Source organism: Dermacentor albipictus, chromosome 5, assembly GCF_038994185.2.
Source record: "Dermacentor albipictus isolate Rhodes 1998 colony chromosome 5, USDA_Dalb.pri_finalv2, whole genome shotgun sequence".
NCBI classification, from domain to species: domain Eukaryota; kingdom Metazoa; phylum Arthropoda; class Arachnida; order Ixodida; family Ixodidae; genus Dermacentor; species Dermacentor albipictus.
The window spans coordinates 92,441,125-92,460,883 of record NC_091825.1 but is presented as its reverse complement, the minus strand read 5'-3'; the positions used below and the strand labels follow the sequence as shown (position 1 = coordinate 92,460,883).

The 19,759-nt window shown below is 45.5% G+C and overlaps 1 protein-coding gene across 5 annotated transcripts in view; it reads right to left on the bottom strand.

Moving 5' to 3' along the window:
- Nucleotides 1–19,759, bottom strand: part of LOC135897060 (multidrug resistance protein mrp-7-like) — a 139,331-nt gene that overhangs the window by 71,360 nt on the left and 48,212 nt on the right. For 4 of the 5 annotated variants that reach the window (XM_070538591.1, XM_070538592.1, XM_070538590.1 and 1 more), the window contains 4 exons: nucleotides 18,812–18,931; nucleotides 14,530–14,658; nucleotides 7,303–7,468; nucleotides 3,782–4,039 (listed from right to left, as the gene is read on the bottom strand). In XM_070538591.1, the coding sequence (XP_070394692.1) occupies nucleotides 3,782–4,039; nucleotides 7,303–7,468; nucleotides 14,530–14,658; nucleotides 18,812–18,931 (673 nt within the window). The remainder of the gene's footprint in view (nucleotides 1–3,781; nucleotides 4,040–7,302; nucleotides 7,469–14,529; nucleotides 14,659–18,811; nucleotides 18,932–19,759) is intronic. The other variant, XM_070538594.1, reaches the window with a different exon arrangement.

Genomic DNA, 19,759 nt, shown 5'->3' with positions numbered 1-19,759 from the left:
GCTCAAGCCCCCAGCAAGACGCTCTTTCAACGCCCTTGCTCTCTATCAAATCCGCCGAGAGATAGAAGTTGCAGAGGAATTTTGTGCGAACGTCGCCGGCGGCACAGTTTTAGTCTTTGACATGACTTTAGGCTACATCCCCGGTCCACGAGACACGAGTATGGACGCTCCATTCTCTATGGAAGAGTTAGATGCTGCTATGGCGCTCTGTAGGTGTTCGTCTTCACCAGGGCCCCGTTGGATAACATATACTGATTTGCGCCACCTAGGTCAAGAAGCACGAAGAGAACTCCTCAGCCTTTTTAATAGTTCATGGAGAGATAGTGTCGTCCCACAGGAATGGAAACACAGCCGCCTGGTACCGCTACTAAAAACACGAAAGTCACCCCTCGAACTGGCATCGTATCGGCCTATAGCACTTGTCAGCTGCGTCGGGAAACTCATGGAATGTATGATCCTCATGCGTCTCGAATGGTATCTTGAACAGAACACAATTTACCCTGACTCAATGGCGGATTTTCGACGAGGTCCTTCATTGATTGATAGTGTCATCATTCTAAGTGACGTGAAAGGCGCTTACGACGTTTCCCATCAAACCATTCTAGACGCACTTTTTACAGTCGCACTAGGAGGGCGACTGTATCGATGGATCAGAAACTACTTGACACAGAGGTCCTTGTTCGTGCGTACAGAAGATGGTCCGACTACCAACCACTACGCACGCCGAGGCGTTCTCCAAGGCGGTGTTCTAAGCCCTATTGTTTTCAACCTCGCCCTTCTTCGGCTGGCCGAATCCCTACCCGAAACAGTGAGTGTTTCAATCTACGCCGACGACATCTGGATCTGGACATCAGCGGTGACTCGCCTGCAGGTTCGAGCAAGGCTACAGAAAGCAGCAACACAAACATCTGACTATCTGCACACACAAGGCCTTACCATCTCAACAGAAAAATGTGCGTTAGTCGCTTTTACGCGAAAACTGATTTCTGGTTATCCAGTATGCATCAATAAGAGAAATCATCGGTTTTTGGGTGTCATTGTTGACCGGGACCTCTCTTGGAGCCGTCAGGTTGCTCACTTGAAGAACAGGCTCTCACCTATTGTTAACGTTTGCAAGTTCATCGCCGGCAAAACATGGGGATCGTCAGTGGGCTCCATGCTACAGTTATGTCGAGCATTTTTTATCGGTTTCCTGCGCTATAGCTCTCCCGTGCATGCTAAAATATGCAAGTCAAATCGCGAGAACTTCAGAGCGTGCAAGTACAGGCACTACGTGTTTGCCTAGGCTTTCCGCGGAGCGCTTCAACAGCAGGAACCATTATAATGGCTCAAGACCATCCGTACACGACTTACATCAGCGCCGAGACGATTAGGGCACATGTTGGTAATGTTTCACGGATGCAGTCAAGCTCTCTTGTCTGCTTGCCAGAAGGGCGACAACAGGCGTCCTTCTCCAACGAGGTCAGCATTCATCGTGCCTCCTTACCATCGGGCTTCACACCCTCAGCACGTTCAACCTCAGCTTAGTGGTGTTTAAAACAACCTCAAGTGCTTCCTACGGTTCTAGGGATAAGAATGAAGACCAACCTGCCTACCTTGGCCTTGAAGCAAGCATCTCTGGATTGTTTGCACACTTTCTACTTTGACCGAGTCCACATATACACGGATGGCTCTTTCACTCAGACCCGCTCCACCGGCGCAGTGGTTATAATATCATGATCACTAAGAATCCGATACAAGATTTCTCACTTCACAACATCGACCGGTTCGGAGCTTGTTGCCCTCCGAGGTGCCGTCGATTATATTAACAACCAACTGGCTAATTGGTTCGCAATATTCTGAGATTTGAAGGTAGCCTTACAATGTCTTCTGTCATCCCTTCGTCGTGGGTCCTGGGAACAACTCGTGCCGGAGATACGAGAAATGCACCATCACATGATCGCGAAAGGGCACGACGTCGCGTTTCAGTGGCTGCATGGCCATTGTGCTATCTCAGGCAACGACCTCGCTGACGAAGCTGCTTGGAAAGCACACGAAGGAGCAACCGTTGTTTCTATACCTTTATCGCGGACTGACGCAGCCCAATACTTAGGCAAGCAAGCGCACTGTATAACATTGGAGAAGTGGCACCTCACCTGAATTCACTGAACATCGATTGCATTCCCTCGATCTATCTATGCAACTGCGGCTGTTACCAGGGCTTCCACGTAATGGGGAAACAATGCTGTGTCGCTTACGCTTGGGCGTCGCATTCACGAAAGCATATACGTTTTTGATTGGAATGGCTGATAGCGCTGAGTGCAATGCCTGCGGTGTCGAGGGAACTATAGAACATCCACTGTGCTACTGCCCATCTTTTGAAAATGAAAGACAAGATCTCTGCACAGCTGTCAACCAGTTAGATAGAAAACCGTTCACCTTGAACAAGATCTTGGGACCATGGCCTCGCATATCGCAGCTACAAAAGGCCACAAAAGCGCTGCTTCGATATTTGACAGCTACAGGACTGAGTCAGCGTCTGTGATCCGGACTGACTGACTGAACGATATCCCCAGTGGACTTTCTCTTCTTCTTTTAATCTTTCCGTCCCCTTTCCCTATCCCAAGTGCAGCGTAGCCAACCGGGCTCAGTCCTGGTTAATCTCCCTACCTTTCATTTATCATTTGCTCTCTCTCTCTTGTTGTAAAGGCCTCTCCTGCTTGGACCAATGAATTGGCCTGCTGTATGGTTAAAAATACTAGCCACAATGCTAAAATGGGTATAGTGCATGTTCCCAACGGCTCACCTAACCGCACCACAGCACACTAACCTGTTTTAAACTGAACCTCATGGCAAGTGTCGGCTCGGCGAAACAGCCATCGCGGAGTGCGGCCGCTACCGGTTTGGTCAGGCAGTGTGGCGTCATCTCTCAAGCCCGCGCAAAACCCGAGCCGCGGAACTCCCGGACCGCTGGTGTTGAACAGCTAACCTTGTCTTAGCGCCAAAAAGATGACAATCAAGTATATGGTGCCCTGTATCTGCCTTTTCAACGTCGCTATTGGAGATGGCAAAGAGAATTTCAGTGTACTAGAAGTTACAGCTTGAGTGATATTGTGAACAAACATTGGGAAGTAATCGGAAGCAATATTTTTTGTAACTTGATTAGGCTATGTAATGCGGTCCTGTACGAAGGGTTGGGGCCCAGATACCGCACTTTCTTCAAGTTTTGATTGGTTGACCAGATGATCTCGTTTTGTTTTCTCAACGATGCAGGGATGTTCTCGTCTTAGTGCCTGGATAATGGCTCTGGATTTTTGCTCAAGGTCTCTTGAATGTCGCCGACAACAGGAGTGAAAAGCATTTCATGCTTAAAATACTCTCTACATGAGAACTCCTATGCTGTCACAAAGTATTGCAAGGTTTTACGGTTGCCTCCTTGACCATTGCTCTTAGCGTCAGTGGCTCCAGATGAGATGCGCTTGTTCATCAAACTACCTGTAATCAGCAATTCGCGTTCAAATTTGTTATCCTATTAGCGACTACATCCTGGATTAGCTAATTTATTTGATTACGGAACTGTACGAGCATTTGCACACTTTGTCCTTTTATGTACTCCGCAAACTATTTGGGAGCTAGAATATAGGTAACCTTGTTCATTTGTCGTCGCTATATGGCAGTATAGCGGTGCATAATACTGTGCGCCTGTCTTGTAGTCGAACATATTTATTATGCTGCTTTCGTGTTTTCTCTGCTTTTCTGTGTTCCGCAAGTACAAGGGAATACAGACGTAAATGTCACTCACGTATCTTTTGTAGAGCAGCGGTTCTATGACCACGCAGGCCAATGCGACCGCCACTATCCAGGCTAAACAGGCGCAGGGGGGTTCGTAGCCCATTTCGTGTGCCAGCGCAGACAAGACGACCGGAATACACAGAAGGCCTATGCCGGCGTTCGCTAAGAAATTGGTGTAGATAGACACCACCCAGGGATCAGTGATGAGCAGTGTAGACACGAAGCCGGATGGATTGGCCGCTACGCCGGCGGCTGAAAGGCAGGTCACCTGGATGGGTCGGCATAGAATGAGTGTAAGTATTCCTCACACACATTCGAAATTGGTAAGTTTTCAAGATATAACTGTTTATGGCACTCAAGTCACTAAGGGGAATTCTACTAACCCTCTTACGAGAGACTACACTTATCGTCTGGTCGACAAATATGTCGATTATCCGGAAGTTTATCAGACAGATGACATCGAGCACTATGAGAGATGAGATCTATCGATCAGATGATAAAACTGACTAGGTCTACAGCTGACTATGACACTGAAAAGACGATCAGTCGGATGAATGGCATGCCCGTCAAGTCTGCCGGGCTAACCCCACCTCATCTCAACAACCGCCGCCATGTCGGCTTCCTTGTAGAAATTATCATTGGCATCATTCACGTAGCCTGGCGAATGAACAAACTGCCTCCGCGTTTCGTTAGCAAACAAGCATGTCTCTATCACACCCACCTAAGGGGAAGTTGCCATGCTAAGTAGGCTTTAGCCAATAAATGTTTGGAGATAGAGAGGAAGGAGGCGTTCTAAAGCATCGGTAGCCTGCGATAAGGACCAAAAATCGAGATTGATCCCCAGGAGGTCAGTGGGCCACGTTTTGAGAAGCAGTTGCATGGTTAAATGTTCGAACTTGCGTACTTTACGAAAAGGAAGTTCAACACATCATTAACTTTTCCGGAATGAACTATAAGAAAGAATTATCTTCTGGGAAACGTAGTCCAACAAATAAAAACAATAGGGAAGACCTGGTTAACGGCACCGTCTACTCCGAGAAGCCGGTTTTGACAGTGTTCATTTGTTGAACATGGAGCTAACATGAGGGCCGCATTTTTAAACTAAGTTGAAGAAAACGGAGGCCGGGCTCCCAGCACGTTTGCTTCGGTAAAAAACATCGATGGAGCAATCTGCTCATGGCACATTGTATAGAGTCTAAGTAAGTCATATCAGCTTCTCAAAAGTACCTCAAGTCGACAGACTTGAGTTCCCGGCAGTAGACACGCCATGCCTCCTCTAGTGCGCGTCACTAAACCGAGCTCTTTTTTTTTTCATTAACCAATCCCCCACCTGATGCGTAGGGGTATGAACTGGAGAAATTCTAGACTCTATCCCTGTCTTTCATTCTTTCCCTCTCTTTCTCTCTTAAGTCGGCTGCACTTGTTTCGTGATGGTGTTCAATTAGCAGTATTTATTAGAAATAGTTACTCTTAAATCCGCACCGAGAGGTTTCCGGCTTCCTTGTATCGCATATGCGAATAGGATGTACATACATCTTTCAGCCATAAATATGCGTGCACCCCATTTCGGGACTCAAAGAATGGCATTACTGCTATGAAACGCATTGTAACTTCTTAAAACCCCTTTGCATCATTAGAAGCGCAACAGGTTTTTTGGTTGTTTGTTTTTGAATGAACTCAAGGATTTTTCTACAAAGCACAATTCACTGGTTAAGATAGACCCAAGACCTACTCCATCATTCATGGATGTCCCGTCTTTGTGGATCTTTTTGTGTCCTTCCTTAGTCTACTGCGTTGTAGAAGTATTTAGTAATACCAATTTGACCAATCCACCGTTCTTGGGAATTTCAGGGTGCTATACTTCCAGTATGCGACGCAACGTGATCGCAGAAGTATGCGAGCTTCAGCATAATGCGGTCGCTATCATTTAACAAGCGCTATGTAATGTTCACAAGCTGAAATGCTTCGCAAAAACGTAGTTCGCTACGCTGCGTACTTTTTTGTTGCGTTAGGAATAGGGAGATGTAAAGGCCGGGAAGTCAACCACAGCTTCGCCTGGTTGTCTACCCTACACGATGGGAAGGAGAAAGGGGGATACAGATAAGAAGGAGAGAATGAGAGTCACTGTGCGCGCACCCGCAGTTTGTTGTTCACTAACGTATATGTTCACTCGTGATGAATGTTCACTCACATATGCTCGTCTAGTCCGGCTGTCTTTAAAAAGCGCGTCAGCGCTTTGGTGGTTTTGTGCTTACTAGAGGTCTGCAGCCAATGTGCTAAGCTCTTAGCTTCCGAGAACGGTCTGTCGTCTTAGTTGCTACCCCTATATGCAGTATTGCACTGTTGCCCCCAAGGGTTATTTTTACCCCCGGTCCACTATTGCACTATCTTCGGCATCAGCCCACGTATGGGCGTGCTTAACGGCGGCTTCACCTCCACCGCGGGTCGGCCGGGTACTGCACTATCTGCGGGATCGGACCACGAATGGGAGTGCTTAACGGCTGCTTCATCTACTCCGTGGGTCAGCCAGGTATTGTAGAATCTCCGGGATCGGCCCACGTATGGGAGTGCTTAACGGCTCCTTCTCCTCGGCCGCGGGTCGGCCCGTTATCGGGTCTTCGGGATCGGCCCACGTTTGGGAGTGCTTATCGGCTACTTCACCTACACTGCGGGTCAGCCCGGTATTGCACAATCATTGGTATCGGTCCACGTATGGGAGTGCTTAACGACTGCTTCACCTCTGCCACGGGTCGGACCGGTATTGCACTATCTTCGCGATCGTTCCACTTATGGGGATTGCTCAAAGCCTGCTTCACCTCCGCCGCGGGTCGGCCCTGCATTGCACTACCTTCGTGGTTGGCCCAAGTACGGAGTGGGTGCCTAACACCTGCTTCACCTCCGCCGCGGATCGGCCCGGTATTGAACTATCTACGTGATCGTCCCACGTATGGGGAGTGCTCAAAACCTGCTTCACCTCAGCCGCGAGTCGGGCCGGTATTGCACCATCTTCGCGATCGGCCCACGCATGAGAAATTCTTGGTCTACGCGCGGACGCGATCCGCCAGGTCCTAGCCATATACAGCTTCGTTGCAAAAACTTAGAACAAGACGCATTTTATTATAGAGTTAGCTTTTTCTGTCACTGACATGACAGCAATGTTCAGCACAAATGTGGCGCCGGTTACTCCTTGTCTCAAGAAAAGTTAATGTTTTCCTTACATTTCCTACTACGCATCCTTTTAATAAATCTGATAGTCTTGTATGTGTTACATTCAAAGAAGAAAATTAAATTAAGTTCTTCGCTTTTACGCACCAACACAACCATATGATTACGAGGCACTCCATAGTGGAAGAAAACAGTATAACGTGCACGAAATGCCGCCTCCACGGCCGGGCTCTTATCTCGCGACCTCGGGCTGAGCAGCGCTACGCCAAATCCACAACGCCACCACGGCGAGTCACGTAAATCCCTGTAGCTTACATTAGCTAGGTATATACCATATCTAGCTAATACAGCGCATATATATGTTACCTTTTTGAAAACAGCCGTCTGCAGCAGTAGTTGAGCTCTGGTCTGGCACCGGACGGAAAGCGTGACGCAGAAGTTGCACACGCAGCCCTCCGCAACACACGACGCAACCAGCAATAGCACGGCTTGGTTGAAGGAGAGGCCGGCGCTACCACCCGCGAGCAGGCCACTGTGTGCAGGTGGCGGACATGCAAAAAAGGCAAAAGAAAAGCAATTCCACGCCCTCTACCAGTGTGAATGCGCCCGATTCATCTTACAACATGACGCCATGGCTATAACGGTCAACATAAGTTTCACATTCCAATCGCCGCTATTCTGTTCGCCTTTCCTTCGTTCACAAAGCATTGATAGCGTGCTGTTCGGTTTCAGTCTTGCAACAACTGACATAATTCTTTAACTTTGAAGGCTGGGTCTTCTTTGCTTCTAGCAAATTGCATTTTAATAATATAAGCTACAGAAATGGAGGACGCTTAAGCTTCGCCTTTGAGAGTAGAATACGATAACATTCCTATATGCCTGACTGCTTCTCGCACTTAGCGGCAACTGCAGCTAACCGTAATGTTTATCGTAACCGTAATGTTTATCGGGAAAGGCTGGCGGCGAACGCTGCGCACGAAGGCGAGCTTTCTGGTAGAATTGTGGCCTCCTCCGTGGGCCGCAATGCGCGGAGGCGAGCGCCAGCTGGAGGTGTTGCAAAGACCGGGCGCGTCGTTCTATGAAAGGTAGAAACGCTGGGAAAGGGGCTCGTGTTTCAGGTCCCGCGCAATAGAATTACGTGTTCTCGTCTATTCCAATTACAATCCGAGGCTATAATGTCTCTAAGTTGCGTGTAAGTCGTACTTTACCATTTCTTTGACGCACTTTACTTTGAGAAATTCAATTACTCTCGGTAACTTCCCTGCGCTACCCGGAGGACCTGCGTGGTTGGGTATGTGTGGTTCGGAATTACTTTAACGAAAGGGCGGTCGACGCTGGACGCAGGGCACCGGACGACGACGACGTAATTTCTGCGACAGGGGGCCTTAAGGGGAAGCTTGCGCTCGGGCCCAACTCCGACGCGGCCTATTCAAATGCATGTAAGACTCAGAAACGCTTTTACAGAAAACCCTGAACGTATTTTGATGAAATTTCTTGCACTTTGGAGAGAAACTTAAATTCTAGAGACTGTTGGAAGCGGAATTTCGATTTACGGCCAGAATTTTATTAAAATGATTTTCCAAAATTCCAATTTTGCAAAAAATTATAAGTACGAAGTTTACAAATTACTATCCCTGCATCAAGAACAGGTATTGCGGTTCTGTAAACGTCATCCATTAGATCATTCGAAGCAGCAGATTCCTTATGTCATTTATATTTTACGTGAAGTCTTTACGTTGTGTACAAGGATTCTCCAAAGTTGCATTTTCATATTACTAAATTTTGGGGACTTCATGTGTGACACATAAATTGTTCGATTTATATGTGTTGTCAGATGCAATTCACAGAATTGTGATAGCTCTTTAATTGCTGAGTTGCGGAGTATAAAACTTGATTGTTTCGTTCTCGGAAAATGTTCAATATTGTCCAATTTCGGCAAAAAATTCAGGATCTAAATTACAATTTCGAAACGAACACCCGCTAGATTTCGTTTTTCTTCTAAACGCAAGAAACGTCCTCAAATATTCTTTTTAAATGTATTCAGATAGGAACACCCGAGCTAAACCTTCCTCAACGCTATCGCTTTATTATCGGCACATAAAAGCGTGTTACGAAGAGAACCTTGCGTGTTGAGAATGGCTGTAAACACTCAGATAGCTCAAGCCTCCCGTCACAATGGAGATCTTCACGTCGTTCGGAACCTTTGAACTATGTTATGTAAACCATAAGCTACCTGCATTCACTTAGATTTATTATTGTTATTATTATTATTATTATTATTATTATTATTATTAACGTTGTCCTCGTCGTCGTGTTCTGTTTGTTAGCAGTTCAGAATCGGTGTCATATTAAAGAGTATTCTGAAAAGCATCGCTTACAATTTTTCTGTGGCGAACAGTGCAAATCTGTTTTCGTCTCCTTGCTTGCCTTCCTTTAATTTGCTGTTTGTGCAAACAATCGTCTCGCGCTATTTTTGGAACACTGGTTTCGGAGATGCCTACACTGCGCCTCGATCACTCAAAAAGAAATTCCTAGTTTTAATGCGCCACTTTGCGCTACAAGCAATGGCGAAGGTAGGCGGTGTGATTATGTTACCCAAATTTTCAATAAACTCCTAGACGTTATACTCAGCGCGACCTCAAAGCGCACCCTACGGGATATGTTAAATCATCTTCCACTCGTCTATGTTGTCTTTTAATTAGTCGATTGTTGCCTCATTTCTCTCTTATAATATCACGTAGTTTTCTGTTTCTATCTCGTTCACTAGGTAGTGACGACTGATTTCAATCATGTTCAATGTCTGAATTTTCCCGTTGCCGGTGTAGCGGAGTCCCGTCGCGCAAGCCTCTCTGGGGCTTTGACGGACCCGATATTTCAGTGCATAAACTCAAGATTGCAATAAAATTATAAACCAAGCGAAGCTTGTTTTGCCTAACTGGTGTTGGAGTCGGTGTTGCCGTGCGAAAATGAAAATCGTTTGTCGGGCTGCGGATTCGAACCACCCGACCTCCGGTTTGTGAGACCACCACGCTAAGCGATTCAGCCACTGTCCTTTTTTTCTCTTATTTCCGGCTCTGGAATACACAAAGAATACACAAAAGATAAAAAAACACGTCAACGGACATGCTAGGTAAACTGGCAGCATTGACAAAATTTTAATGTGTCGTGCAAGCAAAATTCAGGCACTGTCGGTTCATCACACGTGCTCTTTAAAGCGGTGTTTTATATACATGAACACATAGAGGAAGCGCAAGGCGCGAGCCAATCACAGGCGTCCCCTCCCTGCGGAATACGGAGAGGGTGGGATCGCATGTTCGCTCGCCTCGCGCCCGCCATTCTCCGCCATTTCAGGCCAGGCAGTCAGATGGCGAGGCCATGTTTGATTCGTTCTGCCGAAGAGTAGGCTGCGTTGAAGGAACGGCAGCGGAAGCGTGCCGCGCATCGTGCGTTCGACCGAAGAACGCGCGGCCGGAAACTAGCTCGAGAAAGGGCTCGTCGTCGACGTACCGACCTCGTGGAGAGGGAGCGCGAAGTGTAGGCATTACGAAAACGAAGAGCCGTGCATCCCGAGCTTCGATTGCACCGCTTTTGGCAGTAGTGAAGGGCTGTCAATTTATTATTATTATTATTATTATTACTATCATTATTAGTAGTAGTAGCAGTAGTAGTAGCAGTAGTAGCAGTGGTATTAGTAGTAGTAGTAGTAGTAGTAGTAGTAGTAGTAGTAGTAGTAGTAGTAGTATGTCGACAACATTTACTGCGACGTCAGCAAAGCTTTTCATGTAGTCAGCCCCTCGCTGCTTCTGATAGAGCTTACGCACCTTTGTGTTGCCTCGTCAACTGTCAATAATTCACGCAGTTATCTCCTTGATAGATCCTGTTACGTTAACGTTAATGAACAAACGCCTTCTTTTTATGTGTTAACTGGAGGCGTCTCTCAAGCATCGGTATTACGACCATCACATTTTTGTAAAATATTTATTGCTGACATTCTTTCTGCTATTCGGAATTATTCCTTCCTTCTACATGCCGATGACATCAAGATTTTTAAGGAAATTCCCACTGTTGCATCCTATAGTCTGGCCTGCATTCTTTCTCTGAATGATGCAAAAGTAATAACCTCGCCTTGAATGCTGCTAAGACCAAAGTCATGACCTTACACATAAAACGGCAAACATTTCCTTTTTTCATTCTATAGATTTTGTACCATTGTGTAAGGTTTTGGAGATCAATGATCCCGGTGTACGTTTTGATATTCTTGCACTTTTCTGCTCGCACTAAACGCGCTGCAATACGCGGTTTGCGCTTTCTTGGTTCTATTTGCAGATTATCAAGGCAATTCAATTACCCTGCACTGTTCCGAAAGTTGTACACAACAATCCGTCTTGGTAAAATCGTATACGCGTTGGTTGGCTGCTATATAATTTCTAGACTGAGCAGTGACATTATAGACCGGATTCAGAGATTCTAAGCATACGTATGTCGTCACCATTTTGCTAACACGGACACTGGACCTTGTTCTAGAATTCTTGCATTATATTCAGCGGCCTTAACTGTCTGCCGACGTAATCATGCTGACCTTCTGTTTCTTTTAAAACTACTTCACGATATTCTTGCCTGCTCCGAACTCTTAAGTTGCCGCGTGTTTTGAATTCCGCGCAAGATCACCAGAGAACATAAGACTGTTGCATGCTCCTGCTTTCCATCACATAGAATCAACCGTCCACAGAATGCAGTCTTTAAAGCGCTTAATTTCATGATCTCGAAATTTTCATAACTCGCTGTCACTGTTCTTTTCCGAGGTTTGCATTGTAGTGTCATAGTTCCTGCCACACATTGTTAAACTGCCTGTTTCCTCCATTTTGTATTATATTCACCTTTCACCTTTTTTTTAATTTACCGTGTTCTTTTCAAACTTCTTCATTTCAATAATTGTTGTTTTACTTATATTCCTCTTAAGTATTATTGCTTGTTTATTGTTTCTTAATGTTGCGACAGCATTCAGACTTCACGGTTATTCCTGGGCGCGGTAAAGAAACCATTGACTGATTGATTGAGTATAAGCACCTAGGCCTCGGTGTTGTTCTAGGGAACATAAATTAAATTATTCATTATTGGTTGATCATTCTTTATTAGTATAACTAGCAGTGGTATTTTGCCTCTATATAAACGCAGCCGCCTGAGAAATGAGATGATAGGCATTGATGTATGACGCAAATGCGGTGATAGCGTACTGTGCGCTCAGAATGATAAACAGTATTAACGTGACAGCGTTAAAGGCCCATGTCGCAGAAAATCTGGCGTCTGCGTCTAGCGCCGGACGTCGCTTCAGCAAAAGGATTTTCGAACCACCCATACCGAAGTCCACCATGTGGTGCGAGAAAGTTACTGTACTGATTGTATTTCTCAACCTAAAATTAGTACAAAATATCGTAAAGTACGACTTACACACAACCTACAGACACGATAGTGTCGGACTGTAATATTATTATACGAGAAAACATAATTCTGTTACGCAAAAACTCAAAGCTCTTTTCCAGCGTTTCTACCATTCAAGGACAAGCCACGGGGGCCGCCATTGGCGCCTGTCTGCACGCGAATATTTCGGAGTCCACGGAGTTGCGCGCCCGTTTCCTTGAAACACTTCCAGATGGCGCTCGCCTCCGCTGCATCGCGACCCACGCAAGAGGCCACGTTTTTACCAGAAAGCCCACCTTCGTGCATAGCGTTCGACGTGAGCTTTTCTCGGTAAGCATTACGCTTACATAGGCTGCAGTGGCCGGGAAGCGTGCGAAGCAGTCAGGGATCTTCAAATGCTATCGCTTTCCGCTCTTAAAGGCGAAGCTTAAGCGTCCTCCACAGTTTTATCACGTTGCCTGAGAACAATTCTAGAAAGAAAACTTGTCTCATCAATTAGGGCCCACAGAATATAGTATCCAGCAAACAACGGGCTTGAGCTGATAAATAAGGCGGAAGCCACAATGAGCGAAGTGCCCGCATATTTTTGGGTTTAGCGTCGCCCGGCATCAGCATGTTTCTATAGCTCCGAGCGATGATCCGGTGATATCGCGCTCAAAATGTCTGCCAAAAGGTTTCTGTTTTAGCCGGCAACCACGCAAAGCACATTTGAAACAACAGTTATACAGTGAAATCATCGATCAACTTGATCTGGACGCTGCAATGCCGGCCGACACCACGGTGAAAATGTGCCTGAAATGAGCACATCACGTATATCCGTTAAGGCATCTTCTCAAGCTCTTGGGATTGCGCCAAAAGAGAAAGCGTTTAGTCCGCGTAGTACCTCACAAAAGTACATTTTTGACATGATTAATTTTGATCATTGCGGCTCCTCAGAAGAATAAACCGAATTATCTGCACGTTAAAGGACCGTAGATGCTCATATCAAATCCCCAGCTCTCCGCTACGGTATCTCCGATAAGCCAGTCTGTTTTGTCAGGTCATAGTATTTCACCTAACCCCCCCCTCCTCCTCAACTGAATTTTAATAAACTAACCATAAATAGCCACCTGCGCACCATTTTAACGTTTAGCAACGTGCCTGTACAAAGTACCAGAAGTTTGTACAAAGAGCAAAAGCAAGTAATCGAGCGGCTGCAGGACGCAAGGCAAGCTGAATATCAGCGCTGTGGCTTGGTTTATTTGGCCGTTTTTCCGCTGTTTCTTTTTTTTTCTCGTTGTGTTGCACTGTCAAAACAATGTCAAGCTAACTCGCCTACCTCGCCATTTTGCTTCAAAGTTCGAAAAATTAATAATTTTTATTCAATCATTAAAATAGATAGAAAGGGTGTGGCGCTTGCTCCTGTCAAATATTAAATAGGAGCTCAATTTGGGAAAGGTAAACTAAGTTCATACCTAACTATTGAAGCGTGTGTATGTGTCTGTGTGTGTGTGGAGTTTGATGTATGGAGCTAATAACAGTATGTCATGTAACATGGCAACGAAAGTTCCATAGAGTCCCAGATGCCTCTAATGAGGGCTGCTGCTGCTGATGATAACTTAGTTATCTATATTAAGTTGCAATAATTGAGTAATAAATTGGAGGGGTGGCAAATTGTCAGGAAGCCTGTGTAAGCAACTTACATCCTACGCTGTTGCAATCAAAACATCTATCTATCTATCTATCTATCTATCTATCTATCTATCTATCTATCTATCTATCTATCTATCTATCTATCTATCTATCTATCTATCTATCTATCTATCTATCTATCTATCTATCTATCTATCTATCTATCTATCTATCTATCTATCTATCTATCTATCTTATCTCGTAACGTGTTCTGTCCCTGTGGTAACTACGCTTCCGTCTCTTTCGTGCTTTTTTTTTTTGCTTGAATAGTTTAAGCATTGCTTGCTTATCTTCACTGCTACGAGTTGCGACCGCGCTTGTAGTACGGTATCTACCTGCAACCTCAGCATCATCTAAGTGTCGTCACCTTGTCAAAAGAAAGAAGGCTGCTTCCGAAAATGCGTAATGTTATGCACGAAGGCGGGAAAATTAAGCATTTGAGTCCGTATGCCATGTCGATTCCTCTAGCCGAAACGTCAACGGTATTGAAGGATGTGTACTTACTGAAAAAGTGGGATCCGCAGCAGGATAGATAAGTAGTACATGATCGCGACGGCGGTCGACCACACCTGCTCTTGCCAGCCGTGACGAATGAGCAACCAGATGAAATGATAAGGGCTGCGCACTCCTTGGCTGCAAATTTAGGTAAAAAAAATTATCGGGAAAATTATAGCAGGAGACCTACTTCATAACGACTGTCTTTCTTTTATTTGTTCGTAATCATCAATTGCGTATAATTGCTGCTACCGGTGGTAAGGGTGGTGTGCGAGCAAATAAAGAACTGCAAATAAGGACTACTCTGTATCTCGCTTCTTTGAAAGCATCTGCGGAGCCGCAGTACTAGCCTCCATACGCAGCACCTTAATGAACAAAAAAATTCTGAACAATTTTCTTTACAGGTTCCTCAAGCACGGCCGTATTATGCCTTAACGCTATGCCACTAGCACCCTCAAGCAGAGATGGAATAATCTGGGCGTTAGTATCACAGATCCACGCATCTCGTGGGCGCGACGCTAGATGGCAAAGCATGTTCAGAGCGAGAAAAGATTAAGCAAGTGTATACGCAAATGCTAAAATGAAAAATATGCATGGCGCTTGCCTGATTAGATCAAGCACGCTAGCGACTATTTGTTACCGCCCCGTTTCGAAGGGGACATCAACAAATCATCATCACCACCATTATCATGGAAGCGAAAGAAAGGAGTCCCGCTGCAAGATGTGTTTTAATGCGTAAGCATTCTAGGGCTACCTCCCTCGGAAACCTGTCCCTCCCTCCGTCCGTTTGTCTGTAACGCGTGAAACGATGCGCTCCCTAGGTGTACATGGTGTGCTAGGGAATATATATGAGAATGCGTTATAACTATGTATGACAACTGAGCTGACTCAAACCAAAGCTTACACACTATTTGCCAAGTCCCACTAGGGAGTTTCTGCAGCATTGTTTTAGTGGCACCAGTATCGAGTGGCGCTCTAGTTTTTTTCTTTTTTTGTGTGCAGCACTTTCGGTTCACCACCTGACACGATCGACTGGAGACTAAAATCAAAATAAATCAGAAAAAAGGAACAGTACAAGATTCATAAGTTCTATTATTTATATGATATCAGAGCATAAGTTTAGTTACATGTTGAGTTACTGAAATGTTTGGATTGATTAGAGGTAATTAGAAATCACTGATAACCGCACACCAAAGCAGAGAGCCGTAGACTTTAGAGACCCGCCATGTCAGCATGACTTTGGCGAAATTCCTCGAAACCCAGAAGTAGAAAGCGGAAGTAATGACGTCACTAATTACGTCACACACATGAAGGTAGCATGATATTTAACAACCCTAATTAATGAAAAACAGTTGCCAGACATAGACTGAACATCTGCCTAGCAGAGCGGGTGTGACGTCACTCCTTCCTCTCTCGCTTCTCTTCTCCCGGCGCTCGCGTGCTTACTCACTTGTTCACTCGCTTGCTCGCAACAGCTGCACGTGCACGCTCGTTACAAGCTCTGATGCCACAACCGGAAAGCACGCGTAAGGTGCGCTTCGTGCGCCGCTCACTAGGGGGCTACGCCCCGCCAAGTGGCGCGCGCGGCGCTTCCTCCTCGCCCTCTCTCGTCCCTCGCCCGTGTAATAATGACAGGGGACAGACATTCGCTCGCTTCACCTAACACCGATGCCGAGTTGCGAGTGTCACTAAAAGATGCTTAAGTCAAAGGTTAGCATAGCCTTTTTATTTACATGATTTAAGACGATGTTGGCGCAAAAAGACAGTGGGGGCCACTCCTTGGCTCTTGAATATGTGGTACATATAACGTACGGTTAAAAGTTACAACAAGCTTGCGTTATCATATAAAAGTCAAAATAACACCACGACATTACAAACAAAACTCTTAAAGCAATAATACAAACCACAATATTATACAAAATGGTGGCATTAGAAAGAAGCACCCAGGCACCTATGAGAACGACAATGACGTATTTCGGCCGTGACATCGCGGTGCTTCAGTATATTGCTCAAATTTTTTAGTGATGCGTGGAAGAGCCAGAAAAAGCTATCGCTTTAAAATCCTTCGCACATGTATGCCGACTGAACACATGATACATCAAATACTGCTAAGCTTTAGAAGAGTTAACTGCTGGGCTAGTTGGTGAACTTGCATACTCAAAGGATTTTGCGCCATGAAGAAACAAACACTGCGAAGCTGCCTAAGCGACTTCGTACACTCTTCTGGCATACGAATATGTTTGTTGGCGGTTGTTACGATGATTCATCAGCCACGCCGCCTGCGCGTTATTACTGACATCCTGGCCATACGGCCGATTCGGGGCTCAGGGATTCACACAGGTGGCGTTGCTCGACAACGCCATAAGCTTTCACTCCTGTCGCTGTATACAAACACATTGCTGACCTCCAACGCGGAGACGTTAGATTGAGACGTGAGACGCAACATTTCCGGGTGGCTATTCAAAAGAAATTCAAAAAAGTTTGTCTGGTTTGCTTTCTGCTTTTCGACACACAAGGTAGTCTAAGAAGCCGATGAACAGCAACCCGGAGTTCCGGCTGTGGCGAGAGCTGAAGCTGGTGAAATTGGTGAGCGACAAGGGGTGATGGCCTCGTCGCCTTTGGGTCATATGCCACGTTGTTCCAGAGTTTAACGGCTCGGCTCGCGGATCTCCTCGACATGGATTCGTGATTCGCAGGGGAGGCGGCAGTGTCGGGACACAGGCAGCGAGGCAGCGTGGCTGTGCCATTGTGTCACCATTATCACCCTCTCAGCCTGACTCATAGCCAGCGTGGGACCGGAGCACGCCGAAAGGCGAAATTAAAGCTACTGGTATGCTTATATATATATATATATATATATATATATATATATATATATATATATATATATATATATATATATATATATATTGGGAATGCGTACTTGAATCCGTACTAGAGAGGGCGAGAGAAACGCAGCAGAAGCATGGCAGCGAGGTCAACCTTCCACTGGGGTAAGGGAAAGGGGGAATAGAAAGAGGAAAGCAGCGGGAGAAAATGAGCATTGTGTGCGCACGTAGGAAAGCGCCTTGAAAGAGAAGTCAAGTCCAAGCAAGTGCCCCGCCAATGCAGTAGACTACCGTCGTTCTGCTGCCTGAAGGTAGTCTTTGCGCATCCCCATAGCTGGTGATGCGCGTTGAAATCACCTAACAAGACCAAAGAGCTAGTATCAGTAGTACGTTGCGGTACGGGACAGTATATTGTTCAAGTAAACCTTGGCCTTTTGGACTTCAATGCGAATAGAATGCTGTGGGTGAGCCATGATGCTTACTCAAGACTTGCAAGCACTGAACAGAAGGCATGCAGCAGTTGCACTGCAGGTCGCGCTGATAGAGTATGCAGGTTATTCAAATACATTCGAAAAGTATTCATCAGAGACCAAACCATTATAAACTACTTGCCCGCCTTAGTCGGGCAATTTGTCAGTAACCCATGCTGTGCCCTCTACAACTGTGCGCTGTATCACTTGACGTGGCTTCGGCTCCGATGTGGCATCGGTTGCGGCTTCGGTTGTACCTTCTACTGTGGCTCTGGCTTCGGCTGTGGTTTTAGTAGCGCGGACCACATTATATTGTTCTCCGCCATGACCATGTTGTCAGATTTAGATTATATTCCACCAGGCCTAGGGGGCAGAGCAAGAGGTGTCGTCGGATCTGGCACAGTCTTCACGGAGGCATCGGCGTTCTTTGAAGTCCGACGGCGTCGGGAACATCGCTTTATAACGGCCGCAACAGCTTACGGACGATACGAACGGTCTCTCGCGATCTGCTTCAAGACTGCTTTTTCCTTCTTCGCTCTGGGCCAGTCCTTCGAGGAAGGATTAGGGGTCGCATGACAATTGTCGCATCTGGGAACCGTGGCTGCACAGGAGTTTTCAGTGTGGGACTCGCCGCAGCCTGACCAAGCTCTCGTATTCTCGCACACGGCGCTCACGTGTCCCAGCCTCATAAAATTGCGGCATTGCAGTGCCCTTAGGATAAAGGGTTCAGGCACAGGGTGCCTGAAGTGGCCCACCTTGACGTGCGAAGGGCGAGATTTACCCTTGAAAATTATGTTAACTATAGGTGTGTAAGTGTGTGAGAAAGGAAATAACGTGGCATTTTAACGTAATTGGGTTTTGTTTCTGCTTGGCCGACATTGATTTACCTGACAAATATCATACACACCAGTTGTCTTATATCATCTTGCCGTTATGCACATACGCAGTTGCACTATGACACTTAAAAGCACATTTGCCCAGGCGTATACTTACTTCTTTTTTATAAAATCTTGTGCTTCATCCTCGTTTTGTGGGTGGCACCGCAGACGCCATGTCGACCTCGGGATGTCCTTTACGACGACCTTTGTTTTGATCATCGTGTTCCTTAAGTGTCTGTTTAACAAACGTGCAAAAACCATGCGAAAGAATGTCATCTTTATTAGAGGAGATATAAATAGGCCTTATTTTTATACTTCGTACATGATTCTGCCAATCAACTGTGTTGTGGCCTATTTAATGGTTTTCATGCGTTCCAATACTTCCAAGAGTTTGCTAGCAGCTTTCACTGTGATTTTTCCGGAAAATATAAAGGTTCTTTATGAGTACTGCAGAATACATTTATGCGGTGTAGCACCACGAAAGCGGAAAGAGTTCAAAACATTGCTCTTTCTTTTGCTTCTGGTTCTTACACGCGTAATTTTAGTTTGTCGAGTGGCTTGTCCCGTTTAGGTTCGCCTGAACGGGAGGGTCGAAGTCAATTGCTCAGGCAAACAAAATCACATTGAAGTTTCTATTCCAAAATTGCTTTAAGGAGTAGTGAACAACTTTTGAATTCTTCTTGTTTATCCGCGTCCTTAGACAATACTAATAAAATCACAGGAATACATTTCAATTCAATCTTTCAAAATGTCATTTTTTCTATGAACACAAGAGAAATGGAAAACGTTGTATTCGATAGGTGGAGCTGCAACAGTTACATCCAAATAGCTTTATTTTTCTTCTTTCCTTAATATAATGCGTTATGTGTGGTGTACTTATATTATTTCCAGTGCCAATACCGCTTCTTTTTTTCGTTTTACTCTTTCGATTAGGCTTAAATATCTTCTTTCTTATGTATCTATAATCTCAATTCATCCGTTCTCATTGTAGTACCGTACCCTGTCACTGTAATGCCATAATTTGGCACTGTATGTTTGTAATAAAAGAATCAATATAACGTGA